The sequence below is a fragment of the Nesoenas mayeri genome, assembly GCF_963082525.1.
Source record: "Nesoenas mayeri genome assembly, chromosome: 4".
NCBI classification, from domain to species: domain Eukaryota; kingdom Metazoa; phylum Chordata; class Aves; order Columbiformes; family Columbidae; genus Nesoenas; species Nesoenas mayeri.
Window position 1 is genome coordinate 37,801,616 of NC_137540.1, and position 21,381 is coordinate 37,822,996.

General features: G+C 37.6%; 1 protein-coding gene across 1 annotated transcript in view; it reads right to left on the reverse strand.

The window, feature by feature from the left end:
- Positions 1-20,975, reverse strand: part of SH3RF1 (SH3 domain containing ring finger 1) — a gene marked incomplete at both ends in the record, with an annotated part of 87,536 nt that extends 66,561 nt beyond the window's left edge. Inside the window, one exon of the mRNA XM_080344225.1 lies at positions 20,589-20,975. Within this exon, the coding sequence (XP_080200351.1) occupies positions 20,589-20,975 (387 nt within the window). The remainder of the gene's footprint in view (positions 1-20,588) is intronic.
- Positions 20,976-21,381: the final 406 nt, after the last annotated feature.

The window sequence follows — 21,381 nt, forward strand, 5'->3', positions numbered from 1 at the left end:
ATTTTTTGATTAAAAGTTTAGCATAAAATAAAGCACATTTCATGTATTTAATAAATGAAAAATAATTGACTTCAGGAAGCCTTCTGCAAATTACAACAACTGATAGATTTAATTGCAAAAGATAAAGAAATGCATTATTTATCTTTTAGGGCACCTGGATGTACACTCACTCCAATAGCTAAATGCAGCACAAGAAGATTTCTGACCCCTGTTGATCTTGGATACAAATTAAATAAGAAGCGGACAAAGTTAAAAAAAAAACGAGGTACTATATTAATTTCTCAGATCAAGAACTAATGACTAATTCATCCCCTCTGGAAGACATAACTCCAGCATCTAAAATGTTATTGCCTCTATTTTCTACTCCACTTCCCTGCTGAAGATTGTTGTACATTTGGCAAGGACAGGAGGAAAAAAGCCCCTGTGGTAGCTCATCAGCAGGCATAGTTCATAACCTGCCGTTGGGCCTGAACTGCCTTTGTCAGTAACCTTCAGCAGAAGGCAGGAGTGATAACAGTTTAAATTGCCACAGATAAACCTGTCAAAGATCATGATTCAGCTCACAGAGAGACTCAGCGATTTGCTCCACGTCACATTTCAGCTTAAGGGCTGGAACTTAACAGCATCTCATAGTCTTAACTACAACATAGCATTCATTATTGCATTTTATTACTGAGGGCAAAAAAATTAATGTTTCTGAATTAATCCTATAATTTTCAGATTTTGTAAGTGCTTCCAGGTTGTATTTTTTTGTCTTTTCCATAATGCAAAACTCCACCCAAGCCTTCAAACAGCTGAAAAACCTCCACAGCTTACCCAGAATACTCTCTCTTGCAAGATACAAATTTTACCAAATTCAAGCACTGCCATACTTTAATATGGCTGAGCAACCTTGACCACATGAACCTGAACTGAAAGAATACTGTTAGATTCACTCTAAAGCTGCGATAGAAGACCATCCCATTCAGCAAATTCAGCTGGAGTTGACTCCTTTTCCCCAAAGTAGTACATTTAATTTGATTTTCCTTTCAAAAGTACGAGTCCATCAGCAAAGGAAAACAAAATAAAACTGATAAATAGAAACCAAAAAAGAACCAATAACCTTAGCTGTGAATAAACAGAATAAAGTTATACAACCACCATGAAAGAGTTTGTTGGAAATAGTATTGGACAGAGATGAACCTTGCCCAGTATTTCTCTTTTCACCTGCCCATGAAATAAAAAGCACAGCTTTTTTTGTGATAAACAAATCACACTATCTAATTTCACAATATAACATTATTTGCTCCAAAAACAAACCACATTTATTCGATATGTGTATTTGAGCTTACCGCAGCAAAAAGTATACTGGAGATGGTGATTCACCTCTATTGGTTTCTCAGTGAAAGATACAAGAAAAAGGCACCTTATAAAGATCCCAACCACACTATGTAGCGCTAGAAAGATCTCTGCGTGTATGTGAAACCAAAGATAACTGCCAATATGGTGGGAAATACATGAGTGTAGGACAGATAATGTATTAAGAGGTATCTTGAATATGTAACATTGGTTGAAAACAAAAATACGCCAATATTTATCAATGTATGGATACACTGACTACTGAGTATAAAAGTAAGCTGACCGTGTCAATGCGCCTCCACCTTCACTCACATACTGAAGTGAAATCAACTTTCTAGTACAATCTGTTATTTGTTTGAAATGAAATAATGGGTTTCAATCATACCTCTGAAACAACATGTTCTTTTCACAGCTTGCTATACTTACCACAATGGACAGTAAGATAAACTACTCTGATAAGGAGGTTTAACAGAGAAGGAAAGTTAAAAAAAAAAAAAAGACTGGTATTTAAAACACATCTTGATTATGGGCACAGTCTTGTGAATCACATTCAATCTAACTTTCTTTGAAGGTACTTGTTGAGAATTACATCTTCCCATCTGCTGGAAACACAATCTAAATGGCAATCCAATTCATTAAATAATATATTTTATAAAGTATTGTGGTATCATAATATGATCTTTCTATCAAGGACTCAGACTAGGATGGAGAATCCAATGGCAAGAAGAAACAAACAAACAAAACACAAAGACAAACCAAAACAAAAACCCCAAACCAAACAAACACACACATCAGGAAAAAAAGGTCATTCTTAAGATGCAGATGTATTCTTAGGTGAAACTAGTAAAATATCATTTCTTATCCCTCAATTCAAAACCCCTGGGAATGTTTGCATCACCTCTTCTATAAAGAAATGTAGTTTATCATAGGTTTATCTAGCAAGTGAATTGCTAATAAGAAAACAGCAATTCTTACTAATAGCTTATTGTGCCTTTTCAACAGTTGTGTGCAGTACTAGCACAGTAAATGCTATTTTCAGTATCTTTACTTATACACTCATAGAAAACAAGAAATACTTATTTTGTCACAGCAGAAATTAATTGTTAATAATTTTGTAATCTTACTACTCAGGTTCTATATTTTTGAGAGCTGTGTTTAAGATATGTAGTAAGATGCAACACTGACCTGAAATTTTGATAGCTCTTTCCTTATTTATATCACTTAAGACTACAATTTAACCTACTGTTCCAAGCTCCTTCATCCACATATTAATTTATAAATGAGACCATTCCAATGAAGATGAAGAAAGCAATGTGGATAGTTCAATCACTGCCACGCCTCAGAATGATTTAGGGGTGGGAACTACAGAATAGCTCCTAGCTTTTGACCCAGTAATTCACCAAATAATTCCTTAGTCAGAAACACTACTAAAAGCAGCAATTTCTACAGTAGCTTGGAATCCTAAACTCCCTAAGCTTCTGACACATTAGGTTTTCTCTCATGAGGGATTTCTCTCTCACACAATCTGAAGCTGAGTACCACTAGTAGCATGGAACATCATCTATGCCAATAAATATTTAACTGTCATATTATTTTATATTATCCAGTATTGACTTTTAAAATGTGAATAGTAAAATATGTTTTCAGTCAAAATTTTGAGTATTGAAACAAAACATTACTGTTGAATACAAACACCGTATCTAAAATAAAATACAAGTTATCTTAAAAAACTAAGATGGTGAAGTGACTAGAGACAACTCTTATCAGCATGCTGGCACCTCTTTCCCTTCCACCTTCTGTTTGAGTTAATCGAATAAACTGATTTTCATTTGGGAAATCAAGGTTACTCTAAGTACTGTCAGGCATTAATTTAAAATTTGTTTTTAAAACTCTGACCTCTAAAAGTAACCGAGATGCTTTTTAAGAAGCAAAAAAGATACAAACAACAACAACAAAAACAACTTGTAGAAACTCAAGGAAAATACTTTTCTCACTGTGAGTGGAGACCCGCTTAACATTCAAGTGATTTGATAACATTTGACCTACAATACAGTACTCCGTCTACAGGCAATCTCTAGCTATGGCTGTTTCATGCTCTTGTGTCTGATTTCAAAATTCACTTTTTACTACCTTATACCTATTTCAACTTTATTGTGTCAGAATTTTATCAGCTTGCCACCAGTGGCACTTACTACACTCACCACGCTGAACATGACAGCAAACTTTGATTTTACCTTTGAGAAATTAAGGACTGAATACCATCTCTTGTGCTGATTTGAAGGTGTTTGTTCTCAAGCACTATTAAATGTTTAAGATCTTCTTGGAGCAGAGACACGTATCAGCCCTGGGAGCTGCCTTACTGCCTATTCATTATTTACTGACCTTTAGTAAGCGAGTCAATCAATATTTTTTCTGGCATGACCCAAACAAACTTTACAGCTCTTCAGCCTGTAGGTGGGTGGACAGTGCCCACTCTCCAGAAGCAGGAACAGAAGAGCTTACAGCTCCACAAACTGAGAAAAGACCAACTTATTTTGGGAAGTGCTCACATCACTGAAATGTCGGGTGGGTTTTTTTGCTGTCATTGAGTGCCCCATTTTGGGGGGAGTTTTTGTTCTTAAAGAAAAAAATAACTTTAGAAGGAATCATCAACATAACCATTCAATTCTAGAAGACTTCAAACTGTCAATAGCAGTGAAATAGTCCTCTATATCCCAGAATTAGCCCACTCATTTACAAAGGGGAAGAATTTCAGACACATGCTGCTTTTCAGTGCTACCTATGGGCTACTCGCAGTGGGTCCCTTTTGGAATACCAGCCACTGGGAAATGTAAATCAAAGCTCAGCTATACGAGCAAAGCTGCAGTATCTAGCATCTTAACAGCTAATTTTTTGTCAGTCTAGCAAAAGAATATAAGAATATAAACACAATTGGGTGAGAGCCAAATTTGATATCGTTCACCTGACTGCAACAGGTTTCTGCAGAACAGTATGTGAGATAAACATATGTCTGCTAAAAAAAAAAAAGTGCCTAAAATTAGTTTCAGAAAATAACATTTAAATTAAGATCTCCCTCACCAATAATTATCATGGAAAGCACACTGAATTTTAACAAGACCAAGTGTGGGGCAAGACTTCCATTAATAAACTTTATCATTAAATCTACTAGTATCAAGCCTATACCCACAAAGACTACACTGCTTATTAACAGTTCTTTCTCATCTCAGCAACACATTAGATTAAGAGATAAATGAACAGCTTGTTTTTACTGTTGAAGTGCTAAAGGCTACACTTACGTTTTTGACAGTCACAGCAGTTTTGATATGCCTTGGTGGCACATTTCATCTCAGTGTTATTGTTACAAACTGAAAAATCCAAACACTAAAAACACACATGAGAAAATGTTGGTGGATTGAACTGGCATTTAATGGTCTTGTCCATTCGAGGGATGATTTGCTTCAGAGAAGCTTCCAGCACAACTTCATTTACAGTAAGAATTTCCCCTAATTCTGCCCCTTGGTCTAAGGAACATCTAAAGCAGACTGCTGATGTAAGCTCAACTCTAGTGTTTTGGGTTCCCTCCAGCCAAGAACGGCCTGGGTCACCCCCGGCAGCTCCCTCCTCTGCTCCCAGCGCTGCCAACACTAATGAAACACAACCAGACGCGAGAGGTTTCTTAGAAACTTGGTGTTAATGCTGCCTGGCTGGAACTATCTATAATGCTTGTACTAATTATGCCTGAATAGATTATACCAGAGGGTGCCAAGCCAGCCCAGCAGACCTTTCTGTGCATGGTCTGCTCGATGAGCGCATTTCTAAATTCAAAATTGTATTAAATGGTTGATACCAACACAAATTGCAACAAAGGTATGACTTTAAGAATGGTTGTAGTTGCAGTAAGACAATCATCACTGAAGCACCTTGAATACAAAAGAGATTAAAAAAATAAACTCGGGCAATACATTAAAGTAATTTACATAAAAAATAATCAACTGATACATAAAAAGTAGTTTTATTTAAAAAAGCAAACAGTAAAATACACCCATAAAAAACCTAGTTTTGCTTTCTATTTGAAATATTGCACAGAGTAAATGAAGAATGCGGAAAGAACAAAGGGATGATTTCTACACACCAGCAGTTCAGCTTTCTAGTGCCAATATTTTATATAGCACATTACAATCACTTCTATGCCCTCATCTGCATGCATCAAGTAGAACAGTGAGTCTTCGTCTAGAGCCGTAATACGAGCACATCCTTGCACTTCTCAGTAATACTACATTTGGACAGTCTCAGTTGTTCTTTCTCCTTGGAGCTAGAAGTCTGTGGTTCTATTTTGCTTTTTTAAAAAAGGAAGCAAAGGAATATTACATTGCTTAGTGATTCTTCTTAGATACAGATTCACTACTCGGGCTTCCAAACACTTTGTGTTACCACATAAAGCACATATTATTTAATCAGTTTTTCTACCACCTACAAATAACATACCTGACACTCATTTCTTATTGTAGAGAAGAACACTGAATTGGAAAAAGTGAGAGGCTAGATACAATGTGTTAGGTCATACGAAAAACTGACGGGCACATACATCTCAATGCAATCTGCTGGTTATTATTATTTTTCAGGGAATAATATTACAATGAAATTACTATTTTTGTTATTTCTCCTTCAAATTCAATAGCAGACACATAATCCCGACAAAATCAGAGAGATGTAGCTAACCTGAAATGTAATATTCAAAGTCATGTACGCTGTTAAAGCTGTCTTTTTAAAAGCAATTTAACTTGTGAAAAAAACCTTAATTTATGCTTTGATAAATATCATTTTCTTTCAAAACAAGAATGCTCCGACATCTGAAAGTGTATCCCAAGAGATACAACTCTCTCATTAAAAACAGAAGTCAGAAACAAACTATTTTCTCCCAAATTACTCTCATCTTTAAATTACAAAGGAACATGAGAAGAGAAATATCACAGCTAAGCCAACACAAACAACTGTTGCATTCCCTGTATGATAGTCAAAAAACAGTGGAAAACCACACTTCAAGCCATACTTACTTTTGTGCTTTCGAGACAAAATATACAATCAGAATTATTTTATCTCACAAAAGAATTCACTGGGGACACTAACAAAGAGATTAAAAAAAAAAAAAAAAAAAAAAAGGTGCTATTTCCATTGAAAAGTGTCATTAGGACTTGCAATACATGATCCAACATGACATAAGATCCAAACACCAAAGCACAGATGTTTTGGCATGGATTTCCCTTGACCTCTGTTACAGCCCTGAAAGGGACAGCAAAACAATTCACCAGCTCAATGACCCAGGCACTCACTTGGGATGTGGGTAACCAGGTTTTCATTCTTTTTCCAGTGGGTATTTAATTTTCACAGAGGAGAACAAGTTCCGTTTTAGAAAAAGGAGCCAAAACCTACATGATTAAGCCACTAAGATCACCAGTACCAGCCTTCACAGTACGCTAAATACTGAACCAAAGGCTGAATTGCCTTAATTAAGGTGATTTAATACGGCGTACTGACAAAATGACAAAACAGAAAATAACACAGGACTTCAGCATCCAATTATATTTTTTCCAGCATCTTTTGAAAATGTTATGTGCAAAGAGAAACAAAAAGCAAAAAAGGTAAGATACAAAGTGTTAGCCCTTGATCTGAACAGCTAGCCAATATTCATAGGTCCTTGCTGGCTTACCTTCATGAGAAAGACAAAATGGGAATTCAAAATAGTATTTACTGATGGCATTCATAAAATCATGATTCTTTGACGATAACATGACCAAGAACCAGCACTCACATACTCTGCAATTCTTGGTGCTATCAGCAAGTCCTGTGCTCTCCACAGTGTTGTCTGTTGCCTTGCTGGGTCACACACAGCTCAGCTTACTTTCTTCCTTCTTTTTAACCCTCTCCCAGGAAATCCATCATTCTTCAGGCACTAACCCATGACCCAGCTCCGGTATTTATGGTCTGATTTATCAGTCCTCCTATGGCCATTTCCCCTGTTCCAGATTTATTCTGCTGATCAGTGCCATTAGCAGCAGCTTCTATTGCTTCACAAGAACACTAAGACCAGTGTCCCTCTATGAAGGATAGCTACTGTTCTTGTTGATTTTTACGAGATCTGTTTTCATGGAAGCCATTAACACTCTTCTGTATTCCAACGGAATATTTTTCAATGTATATTTTAATAGCAAAGTTCAAAACTAATTTTATTTCTATAGCCACCAGACCCTGAAAACTATAAACACAGTGAGTATTTACGTAAGACCGCTTTGAACAGATTTCTTCTATTAAATTTAATTTGCTGAATAGAAGAAAGAAGACAGCAAAAGATATTATTTTTTCAAAATACAGCACAAAGCACATGTTATTTCATCCACTGATTACCACCACCAAGACATTCAGATTCATTTACTGTAATAATAATCAACAACCTCCTCCAAAAGCAAAGCACATTGTGGCCTCTAACAGTATATTCAGGGTAGACTTCAGTAACTGGAGTCTGCACCCCAAACCAGAGCTCTGCGGCACTGCCAAAGCCCTGCCCCTGCAATTCTATTCCCAGTTCGGTCTGCCTTGGTACTAAGCAAAGGTTTTCCCCAAGTCAGAAAGTCACACTCTACCAAAAGTTCCATTGGCTCTAGCTCTTTCCTCAAAATGAATCACGTGGAAAGAAGGTGGAGTTTTTAAACACATTCAGCTCATCTGAAATCTTTCCAATTCTTACTAATGTTCTAGCTTTGAGAACCAGAGGTATTTGACTTCCCAAGAATGAAATGCTGTTTCTAGGAAGTTGTAGGTTCCTAACCTGACATTGTATATAGCAGTTAGTGGAGAGACAGGAATCATTTCCTAAATGAGACTGGAGCCAACATCCAGATCTGAGGGTGAGGTTATCTGTTTAAGCATGAAGAGGATTTCTCCAACATCGTAAGGTATCTTACACAAACAAAACTTAAGAATTCCTGAAGGTAACTGTTAAACATTTGCTTGAAACACATGATTTGGGATACTTTGTTTTCCATTTACTATAGGCAAGACTAACCAAACCCAGCCATCACATTTGCTGTAACTACTGCATACTAGACTAAAAGCCTTTTTGAGCCACAAGATGTGTCTAATCACAACGACCAAGTTAGTGCTTCTATTCGACCCAGATAAACTACCCTGGATTTCATTCTGGCTACATGTGACTGAGCTTGAACCTGACTATTATCTAAGTGCAGCTGCACTCAAATCTTCTTGTAAGCAGAGAAAAAATTTCACACATATGGGTTCTTCTAAGGACTGTGCCTCTGAATATTATAAATCCACACCCTACTATTATTCTAAAATAATTTCTTCTTTTTTAACCATTTATAATTTGATCTCTTTACGTGTGAACTGAGCTCCAGACAAAAATATATATCCACTCAAACACAGCCTACAAAAAACAACCAATGAGGGCATAAATTCCATCAACCAATCTCTCTCATGAACTGTTATAATTCCCATCAACATTTAAAAAATGAGGAATTGTGTGGTATAGCCTAACTGCATGTGCATTGCAGACATTTCAAAAGCTTTTAAAGGACTAAGGATGCCACGTTACATAAAATTTCACTCGGAGAGTATTTTTGAAATGGCATCTGAGTTTGCATGTAAAATTGTGTGATTGAAGTTGAAAAAAAGGGCACAAACACTTCTTGACAATTGTGCTGCTTTAACACAGATCTCCTTTTTTCTTTGATTCCTTTAGTGCAAATTCATAAAATTTGAAACAATAGTATTGTTAGTGTTTTGGTGGTGGGTTTCACTTGGTTTTTTGTTTCTTACCATAATACTCTAGCAGAATAACCCTTATTGCTGTCTACAGCTACCTGAAAGGAGGTTGTAGTGAGGTAGGCATCAGTCTCTTTTCCCAAATAACAAGTGACAGGCCAAGAGGAAACGGCCTCAAGTTGCACCAGGGAAGGTTTAGATTGGATATGAGGAAAAACTTCTTCCCAGAAAGGGTTGTCAGGCACTGCAACAGGCTGCCCAGGGAAGTGGTGGAGTCACCATTCCTGGAGGCGTTTAAAAGACAAGTAGATGAAGTTTTTAGGGACATGGTTTAGAGGTGACCTTGGCAATGTTAGGTTAACAGTTTGACTTTATGATCGTAAAGATTTTTTCCAACCAAAAGAATTCTATGGTTCTGTGCCATTTAAAATCCATTTCAACTTTTTATGCTGTTCCTTTTAAAGGTAAGGAGCTGGTAAAATAACAAACACAGACGTATAAACTACATCAGCACAGACGTATAAACTACATCAGCTCCCTGTTGCAAGCAACATAATTCTGACTTGAGTATATGAAAAAGCATGATTTCTTGAGTGAAGAGCATTTACCCACAACAGCAACTGAAGTTGGAAATCAGCTTTCATTGACTCCTGTTTCTTCCTGGGCTCAGAGGTTTCAATATGAGAAGAGAAACATTTCTTGAAATCATAAACTGCTTTGGGAATCTGCTTCCACAAACAGCCCACTAGCTATTCTATTTCTCCACTGAAAAAAACAATTTCACTTATTAGTAAAAGTAAAAATAAACCAAAATCTCCCTCACTGAACCAAAATAATGTATTTTGAAAAAGTAATTCTAGAAAGATAGTTCTCCTTTTAAGCATATTACAGAAAGGTGAGCTGCTCCAAGGGACTGGAAACATACTGAAAATAATCTATTATTTTGCTTGGAGAACCTGCCCCACAAAATTTATTATTCTTCTCTGTCACGACTGAAGACCAGTATGTAAGACTGCAGCCATGTTCTCCCTGTAATGCTGGTAGGATGTTTACATCCTTATTTTCAGCTATTAGTAACTGAAGAACTACACAAAAGACTGAGGAAACACAGAAGCAAGGTGAAAGAAAATGCCACCAAATCAGAATAATCACAAATGTTCTTTTTCTTTTTTCCACTTCTTGTTTGAGAATCTTTTCTGATTTCCAAGCAATTCCAAGGAGACTAGCCTGCCTTTTCCTATAATATTTTTTATTTTATTGAATGGAAGATTTAAATTTGTAGCTTTATTGGTTCTGTAAAAACTGTGAGAATAGATTATTGGCAGTAAAATTCATACTTTTAGAATCCAGTGAAGAATCTCAAAGTGCTTGAGAAATATGCCAGAAATAATCCCCACAGTCCTGAACAGGAAGTTCTTCAACCATTTTGGAACTGAAATATTCCATGTGTCACATAATACATCACACACTATTTCAAAATAAACAATGAAAAATAAAATACACTGTATTCACAGTGAGAGTGACAGACACTGGAACAGGCTGCCCAGGGGTGTTGTGGAGTCTTTTACTCTGGACACCTTCCTGTGTAGCCTCATCCAGGTGTTCCTGCTCTGGCAGGGGGATTGGACTAGATGATCTTTTGAGGTCCCTTCCAATCCCTAACATTCTGTGATTTTGAAATTAAGATACACACATACTGGAGGAATGTAGACGGCATGTGAGTCAACACAGTTAACTTTTGTTGTTCTCACCTCTTGTCTAGCCAGCTCCTCAATATCAACATTTTTATTTTGATGCTGTCCACAACCTTCCTCAAACATTAAGCTACCTTTTCAAGTTGTTCTTTCAGGACCTCCACCTCACCAGGTCTCTAGTTCAATTCCAGTAAGCAGAAACTCAATCACTCAATCTACTTTCCCCCTCTATCATTTTCTATGCAATCCGTCATTGCTATGTCCCAAATCTCCTACCACAGTTTTCTTCCAACATAATTCACTCTTGTCTGTTCCCTTATTACTTGACCTTTCATGTCTTTATCACGCATCGTTACTAAAGTTTCTCTGCTGTTCAGTCATCTCCTCCCAGAGGCCTTCTCCCATTCTTTCAATGAGATACGAGGCACGAAAGCAGCCACCTACTTGCTCTGTGCTCAGCTCTTCTGCCTCCCTCTCCACCCAAAGGTCACCCTTGGCATCTCCCAGACCTGGCTTGCACCCCACATCCACCTCCTCTGCTCCCGTGCTTGTGTTGAACCCATTTGGCAAGGATCCTGCTGTTAGTCATCTTCCACAATAAACTGTTTTTCCCTTCCTTCAGCTCTGCCACCTCAGCAGCTCTGCTCAGGACACTGACACGGCTTAAGTTCAAAAAAACTGGAAGAGCCAAAACCGAACAGAACTAGTATGCAGCCTGTATAGGTGGTCAATACCACATTATCTGCACCAATGTCTTTTAATTCTGGTCCACAGACTACTGATTGCCTGAAAGATTCTCAAAGATGGCTCATGAAACAACCACAAAGAAGCTTTTAATCTTCATATGCATAATGGCAAGGAAACAAACCATTAGTTTTATTAAAATTCAAACTTAATTTTATTGGGCTGTAAACCAGAAATTAATGAATTAAAAAAAAAAATCCTTCATTCCTCCATCAACACAACAAAGTGATAGTCCTTCCAACTTTTTTCTCTAGTTGTAGGTACTGTGGTAGTGTGTCTTGTACACAATGAAAGTTCAGATCAGCACTTCCCAACTTTTCAAAAACTCAGTGTAGATATCAACAAGTATTTCTGGAAGAGCTATATGTCTTCTGAAAGATTATCTATTCATCTACTTATTGACTATCCCTGCCCTGCTTAGACCAAAGATCTAAGAAGATTACAGAACCTGGCAGCAAGGCTGAAGGCTTGTTAACTTAATAAGGCTGTGGATTTTAAACTGTGTTAAACTAAACAGGTTTTGAAAATGGCTTACCTCTGCTAGTGTGGATAAGATTTAAGAGTCTCCTCTCGGATCTTTATCTAGCTCATGAAAAAGAAGACCATGTGAGATAGTACGGCACTGACCTCCACGAACCTGTAGAGGTCCATGACATGTTGATTTTCTTTTAGCAAGCTCTCAGCTTCACAATAAAAGCTTCATCTTTACTCAGAGGCACATCACCACAGTGCATTGAACTCACCTTTACTGGATTTGTTTAAAATAAGCTTCTAGAACAGCTATGGCCTATATATGCCAACTCAGATTGTCATCTGATTCTCTCTGAATACTTTTCATCTTAACACTTTTTAATCAGTCACAAGTGCCTCATTCTTCCTCAATTTTTTAATAGAAACAAAATGCAGACTATAGCCTAAAGATCTAAAATAGCATGCTAATAAAGAATAATCAAAAAGATTTATTTCTAATTGTTCAGCATTGATCTTCTCGCTCCTCTATGTAAGTAAGACTACATTCCTTCTGTTCAGCAGCTTGGAAGTCTGGTAGGAGTGAATAGTTTTTCCCTTAACCTGAGCTTTTCAAAAGCTCATCTTATAAAACTGTGATTCACACAAGATATAACAGAGCTTCAGTTCTTTAAAAAGTTTTTAATGTACATGTATATTTTGAAAGTGTAGGTGCTGAGAAGAGGAAGGTAATATGCACATCTTTCCTTCATAAAAAGAAGAGCAGAGTTGCCTCACCCTAATGCAACACTAATGCCACGAAACAAACTCAGTGTCATTAACAAAGGAACACTAAAGACTGAGGAATGAGCACTTCAGGTGTTAAGAAGTCCAACAGCACACTCTCTGATGCCTGGTTTATCTTCTGTGCAATACTAGGAGCACCCCTTCACTTCAGAGAGAAGGAAAATGAGATATCTATTAATTTTTAAGCACCATTGAAATACTTACCTTTGATCAAAATGCATTTATGATTAATAGCACACTTCCCAGCTAGGAACTATAAAATTATACTTTGCATATTTACAGAAAATAAAACCAGACAATCTATATTCCACTCTGAAGAATCATGGCAACTTGGAAAACGGAAAAAACAGTTAAATATCAGACTAGAATTTTTAGTTCAATTAAAAAGCAAACACCAATTTACACCAAAATTTAAAAATTATATGTGGAAGGCTGAGCCTATCAGTTCTGTTTTAAACAAAGTCACTGTGCAAGAGAGAAAGAGCAACCACATGTGGACAAGAGAATCTTGTTCTCATTTTTAGGACACTAGATACTTTCTTGCAGGTTCTGTTTTTTTATACTTGAGAGTTTAAGTGCATATACTATAGTTGTTCGTGGTGAGGAATTAATCAAGGGCCAAATAAGATAGGAATGAAGACCAAGACAAGAAATTAAATTACTTAAATTTCTGAAGTCTTCATACTCTTATGCTATAACAACTGAACTCTGGATAACAAATCACACGCTTGAGTGCCACAATGAGTGTCAAATGAGTGTCACAGTCCTAAGCTTCTAAGGGTACAAGGATAAATTATTTCCATGGTGGATTGCTCATATGTGCCACAGTTGATTTTCATGTACCTAGCAGGCTCAGATTCTGAGATAATCTGGCAACAGTCTCTGTAAATGAAACATGAAGAGTTGACTTTGACTTCTGTGTTTCATCTTCCCCTTGACTGTAGAATCCAAATATGCATGTTTCCAGGAAACACTGAATGACATTTTAATGATATGCATATAAGCATCATATATCAAAGAATTCCAAATTCTCTCTTTGGAGTGATTGGCCTTATCTCCAGAGCATCTTCCCAGTCCTGACAATTTCCTGGCATTTAAGAGCATGCAGAAGAGAAAACAGGCTTAACTGTTTGCCCCTGTGCTGACCAAGACCAGCTAGGGGCTTCATGTCCAAACTGTGTGGCAGCCCTGGCAACATCTACAGGATGAGAATAAATGAAAGCAGTTATTCAGGCACTCTCAGTGCCAGCAAGGCTCTAACTAGAACTAGCCACACTGGTCAGTCTGACAGTCAAACAGAGGACGGTGCTGCCATCTCCCCCTCTACACGCAGGATTCTGGTTGCACAGACAGTGCTGTGTCTAGGAGATGTCTGCCAAGATGATAACTTCAGCTGTCAGCACTGCTGGGCCAGAATTTGATACAGCTGGAAAACAGAGCAGAACAAATGATTTCTAGGGTAGTGGAGCTATTGCTTCCTTGTCCTAATGCTTCAGGCTTGGGTGGACTGCAGACACTGAAGTATAACTGAAGTCTACTAGTTGCACAAAATTGTAACATGGCACTACTAACAGAGCACACAACATCTCTCAGAAGCTGCCTTTGAAGCAGCTTTTTTCCCCTGTCCCTCTTAGATCTGTAGGAAGGTAGAAATATATAAGCAACACACAGGACATCACCATGGCAGAGTCAAGGTATCCATTTGCTTGTTCAGACAGATCAGAAAGGCTGAAGCAATCTTCATGAGTTTGGACGATGAAGAAAGAAAAGAAGAGCAGAAAGGAATACTACTTCCCTGGGATGCGTGATTGTCCCACCTCAAGGCCACTTGCTTCCTAAAATTATCCAGCTCACCTCAAAGCAGCCATTCTCAGTCCAAAAAACCCTGATCTCCAAAAAGATCCTGATTTAGTCATATGACAAAAAGCAAAGAAACTGATCTAATACAACTGACACAAGAATTTACTGCTGATTTTCTGAGGTGATGCTTTTTTTGTCTGTTAACAAAGAGGCATCTGACAGGAACTGAGACATAACAGATGTACACTTTTCCTTCCTGCAACCAGTAACAAGATGTACAAGGTGAACAGGGCTGACCAGATGACCAGATGACTTTTCAGCTTTTATTACAGAGATGCATTCTTACCCACAGTACAATGTGCATATAGGCAATGATTTAAAGAAGAAAAAAAAATTAAAATAAACTTTTGAACCAAAGGAAGCTAAGCAATACAGTAATATCAACCTACACTTTATGCTCCTCATTCATTTAGCAGATTTAGTCATAAATATCACAAGAGTATCTGTAGTCCAGATACTTCAACAGACCATTTTCTTTCTTATTGTGTATTTTACTTTCCCTACGTTTGACACAGTCAATGACAAATTAGACACAAGTGGGAAGAAAGATATATGTTTTCTTTTTCTTGGAAGTAGTACACTAAGATCAGAGGCGAGAGAATGTTTGAATACAGAACAACAACAGAGTCAAAGAAAAGACCAAGGAAGGTGTTAAGCATATCATAAGGAGAAGGCCAAATGCGCTACAAGGCCAAGTCCACCAAAAGGAAGACAAACAATTGAACATAACAAGTTTCCAGTTTTATTATCACAGCTGCAGTTTCAGGCTTACCATTTTCCACAGTTCCTATCAATACACTAAACACAGGTAAGAAAAGGAAGTACCGTGTGGAAACCATTTCACTCAGCTAAAGGACAGGGAAGAAGGATTTCCAGCAGACCCCAGCCCAACCAGCCCCTTCAGCTCCTCCTGCCGCACAGGATGGCTGTGAAGCTGCTGAGCAAGAGGTACTCATTGCAGAAAGCCAGGCACTATGCTACAGAAACACAGCAACAGCACTGCTGACGGACTTTGCTAACCACCTATGTAAGGTAATTTTATTGGTACTTTATTTCTGTGGCAATAAGAGAAAAAATAAAATATTTTTATTCTCATAAAAAAACCTGCTCCCCTTCACAAGCCTGTTAAAAAGTGATGGCTTTAGACTTCCTTTTTGTGCAGAAGTTTAAATTTTCTGAATGATCAAAGCCTTTTGAGCAATAACCTGTAACTCATCAGCCAAATTACAGTGGAGAAAAAAAAGACACCATTTTATTTCAGGCAGGCTGTTTTAAACAAATCTACAGAAATGAAGGAATATTACACTGGAAAACAAAAGGAAATAAAAACAGCCCTCCCTCGGCCCCTTCTACCTGAAAACAAAGTAATCATACAATAGTATCTTCCACTAATACACCAGAAAAAAGTTATCGGAAACAAAATTGAAGAAAATATTTAAGTATCACAAATACTGTGGATTTGGGTTTTAGTTTACAAATCAACTTACTTCAAAACCTACTTATTTTCTAAATAAAGGGATTATACTAGTTTCACAACTAATTTATCAAGCAGATTAATGTTAGCTGGCAGGTTAAAGATTGCTATCGAGGTGCAAAGTATGGAATTAAATATTTATGTACTACAAACACCATTCACGTTAGATACTCCCCTTTTATTCTTTTCAAAACCCACCCAAGTCCAAATCTACACACTAGTGTGCCAGTTGGATGCAGACTTTTCTAGCTGCAGAATGGAACACCAGCTTCCACAGATTTTTTAAGTGTCTGGCTTTTCATCACTGAGGTATTTGTGTGATTTCCTACTACACATCCAAACACAAAATGAACTCCTTTTAATTATGTAACACTAAGCACATCTTTGGTACAGGAAATGGATTATGAACAGCTCACCAGTAATGTGGAAGTCGACAATTTGAAGAGTGAGCAGCAGTATCTACTGACCTCAACTGAGACTGTGGAGCCATTGTAAAATACCCTACAGATCCATCCAAAATAAAGAAGTCAATCTCTGCCCTTAAGAGTATACAGTTTAAATAGAGAATCAAACAAAGGAAGTACTATCAGTCATATCTGCAGATGGGAAACAGAGGCACAAAGAGCTTTGAATCCCTCTGTGCAAGGTTATAAAGGATGTCTGTGGCAGAGCCAGGAATCGAGCCCGGAAACTCTCAATCCCAGCCCAATGCCTTTGGATACTGAGACAATTCCTCCTTTTGCTTATCCTCCCTCTCTTAATTACTTATCTCAGAGAGGAAACACATTAACACCATGAAAGACAGTCTATTTTCCTTTTATATTTATAATCTCCATTAAATTTTATCTAGCTTAACACAGGATACAAAAGTGTTACAGAGAAGTAATTAAATTTGTACAAGCAATTGTAAATGTAGAAGTAGAATCTGCTATTTCAGAAAGTATGAGAGGAAACAAAACCGTGCGTATGCGATTTAGAAAGACTCACCTTATCACAATACAAGCCTCTTTTAATAGTACCTGACCGGCAGATGTTTATTGATATGACATTTCTATGTACTGCTTTATTGTGCTAACCCTTGTTCAGAGATTATTTAAACATCTGTTCTAATCTACACCTGCTGTTATGCTTGGCAATCTCCATATTTATTTTCAATTCTTTAATAAAGTTATTGGTCTATGAACGCACATCTTCCATCCCATTGATGTCTTCTGATCATTAAGAAGTTTCCTCTGATAACTAGGTTCTGCTAGGATCTCAGCAGGGCAGCGAGTGCCATTGCTATAAGAGCAGCACTTGTTCAGCTCCTACCAGGTTTTTGAATCCTGCTAGACAGTCAAACTCTAGGTGAGCTGATTTCTCCAGGTTGGTTAGCATAAAATAAAACAAATTGCTAATATCATGCATTGAGTCCAACAGACAGGGAAGACTGACCTGCTCAAGTTCTCCCAGACCAGAAGGTGGCCCATCACCCCTGCTGCCCCGTGTTGTGTGCTCAGCTCAAACATCACAGCTGGGGCAGGAGAACCTGGCTGCACTTGGGCAGTGTCCAGGCAAGCCTACTGGGTCACAAATGACCACTGCTGCTGCAGTACTATGGATGGGAGAATTTAAACTTTTACTGTTGCTTTCCTGTGTTACACAAGCATGAACACGGTCATGCGGGTTTACACTACAATGCAACACAGTTGAGCACTAGGAGAAAACTCACAGAACAAGCTTCTGTTTGTGGGGTTTTCTTCCCTCCTCAGTTTAAAAGAATTAATTGCAAACATCTCAGATGGCAGTAGTTCTTGACAGAAAAACAGAGTTTTAGGAATGCACAGAGCAAGAATTTATTGAAGCAGTCAGAAAGCCCTCTTTAACACCTAAATGAGCATCTTCTAATAGCCTTTAATGTTCTTTTACCCTCTCATTTCAAGACGACTTCACCACAATTGATATTACCAGGGGTTTCTATCAGCTTTCCAGAATAAAAACAAGAAAAAAGGGAAAATATTTAGGACTCTTCCATTGTCTGCACTGTAACATTTCTCAATAAGATTTTCCACTGATATACAATATAATATATTCAAATTACACCATCAATACTTACTCAGCATAAGCATCAACTCCATTAGGCATAGCCAAGTTTTGAGCTATTCAAGCTTTTATTTTGGAAAGGGAAATAATTTGAACTCTTTGCTTATCTTTTCCTGCCTACGCTCAGTCCAGTGAACAGCTGAAAACATTAATAAAAAATATTTTCAACAGTGATAAGATTTCAGACTATCTAGACAACTCTGCTCTAAGTTCTGCTGAGAAGACAACCCTAACTTCAGAAACTTCGATCATGAATAAACTAGCAAAACTGGTGTGTCTTAGGCACATAAAAATTCAAGGGAAAAGTTAAATGTTTATCACCTTAAATCTATCCTCCAGCAGAGAAATTAGAACAGCCCTCCAACATCTATCAACTTATGCACACAGCTATGTTAGAGACTCCTGCAGTAAGCATACCTTTATAAAACTGCCATAGGGAACTTAAGATAATACCTGTTTGACATACTTTGTGAAAAAGACAAGATGAATAGTATGAGCATAAATTTCAAAGTAAGTTCTTTAAAATTTTCATAGGCTCTTTGGAAGGAAACAAGAACTCATGTGGTCACAGCCCCTCAACAGCCCTCAATAACTTGCTCCTGGTGACTAGTCCCAAGCAGATTTGACAGGAGGCTACTGTTCTTACAGCTCTTCCAAGCTGTCAACCTAGCTGAAGGTCTTCACTTAAACAAAAAAAAACAAAAAAGAAGAGAAAAGCATTAAATAAGCATCCGTAACAAAGAGAAAGCTGCAGCATGACCGTAACTATTATTTGTTCTCCCAGGCAAACCAGCTGCTCAGAACAGAAGAGCTAGGCAGTCAGCAATCAGAGTTTTCCATCAGGTAGAGCAGAAGGCTTTATACATCAAAATAGCAGGGAATTGAAAGAGGTTAAGAACTTGCAGGGAGAAATTGCCACTGTTACAGCAGTGAAAGATTATAGAGGTTACAGGAAGAAACAGGATTATTGCAGTGGGGGAGATATAAGGCACAGCATTTTTTAATCCCCACCACCCACCCAGCTTCATTAGTTTTAAGACTCGAGGAACCATTTGTTTGTTTATTGCCATGTGTCACCACATACATATAGAAAATGCAATGTACGTAGCACTGTGCAATAACGTGGCTGGCAGCTCCACAGTCATTGATACAGTTCAGGAAGTCACGCTGCAGTATATGCTGTATTAACCTTTCCTGAAAATTATGGCATCCTCTGAAAGGGCATTTATGAGCTTAGTATTACTTCAGGGTATAAGCAGAATGTTTATGACTTGACAGCCGTCATCCACATTCACTTCATTTAACATAACAGCAACTTTCATTTACTAGTTCCCCTTCAGCAAAATTAGTTTAGGAAATCTGACTCTGCCACTCATCTAGAAACAGACTTTCCTCTCCAATTCCCAGAAAGAAATCGTATTTGCAACCATCTTGATGTTATAGTTAGCAAGACACATAGGGCATTCACTCCAACACTGTCCATTAAATTAGTATTTTGCTTTCTGGGCTTTTTTTTTTTTTTTTTTTAATAAGAAGACTTCTCATAGAGGAAAATAAACGTTCATGTTGTCTCTCTCTTCTAATCCCTCAGAGTCAGCTCATGTTCTTAAAAATACTGCCTTCCTAGTACAAAAGGCTCTGGACAAAGTGGACAAAAGATGAGAAGATCATCTTTCCCTGTCTCCCAAAGGAAAGAAAAACAGAATGTCTATGAAACCCCAGGAACAAAGATATATTCAGACTTATTGTCAAATGTTAAAGTCTATCACTAATATACACTGAGTATCAGTTAACTGCATGAGGAATGCACATGGTCACAATTTTAATGGCACACGGTACAGCATAACTAGTAAATTGAAGCAACATTCCATATGTTATCACTTTCCACTCTCTACAACATCTGGAAATGCAAATGTTGCACAACAGGATATTATAGAAGAGACAGAATATTCCGTATTCAGTTTTATTTTTTCTAATAAGGCTTGGAGAAACTCTGAGGTGCAGTCATTCACATATGCAGTACATTGCTGCACCAGAAGTCTTTTTGGGGAAGTCATCTCTGAAAATAGTTATTTACAGCAGTTGACACAAAAATACCTGAACAAGTCATATGGGTACTTTGTTTTGGTTTCAATTGAAGAGCTCTTGCAAATGCAAGGTTTCATGGTAAACATCTTAAGGTTCTGGAGAAGGCTAGACTGGTTTTGATGCTGCTGAAGCTGCTAGAAATATAAACTAATTCTACCCTGTGTTGCCATATTTACTATTGAACTACCCTTAACCTGAAGCAGAGGCCACCAACTATTCTGAAACAGGGCAGGGAAACGTATGATTGCAACAAAACATCATCATCACACGGTACTTACCCTAACAGGAGGGCTCCGTGCTTGTACCCTTTGCTGCTGTCCAGCTTGAGAGCTCTGCAGGTCCTTCGATCCGCTATTAGCTACAGTGTTGATGGGGACTCTTAAAGCATTTGTACTACCAGTCCCACCACCAGCAACGGGTTTGCGTGGCCTCTGTTTGATGCCATCCAGTAGTCTAACAAGCAAAATATTACTGGGAAGTTCGTCAACGCTGCAGTCCACTAAAGTCCTGCACTCTGGGCATCGAAGCTCATTTCGAGAGCTCACGATGCCCAGGAGACAGCGTTTACAAAACGTGTGTTGGCAAGGCAAGACTTTTGCAGAAGCATCAAGGCGTTCTAAGCACACAGGACACTCCAACAGATCCAGCAAAGCTGATTCATCCATTTTCTCTGTATTACTTAAGCAAAAAACAAATCTTTGAAGAATTTGTGTGTTTTGAGCACTCCAAGGATATCATGTTACATCCATTCCTCTTCTGCCCGTGCTCTGAAATTTTTTGAGGGGAAAAAAAGCATTAATCAAAGGGAAAAAGAATTAACAAGATTATCTTATATGAAGATGTTCACACAAAAAGCAAAATAAAAAGTCTCTAGACTAATTCAGTAGATATTTTCAATAAGCAAGAGACGAAAAAATAGCAATAATAATAGCAATCTACATTATCTATTTAAGTAAAACATTAGAACAAATGCTAACAGCTAAGATTGTAAAATTTAAGTCCCCATAAATTTTAATCTTGAGTAATTCTATTTTCTTAAATTACTGCAGAATGAAGAGCTATCCCAAGTAC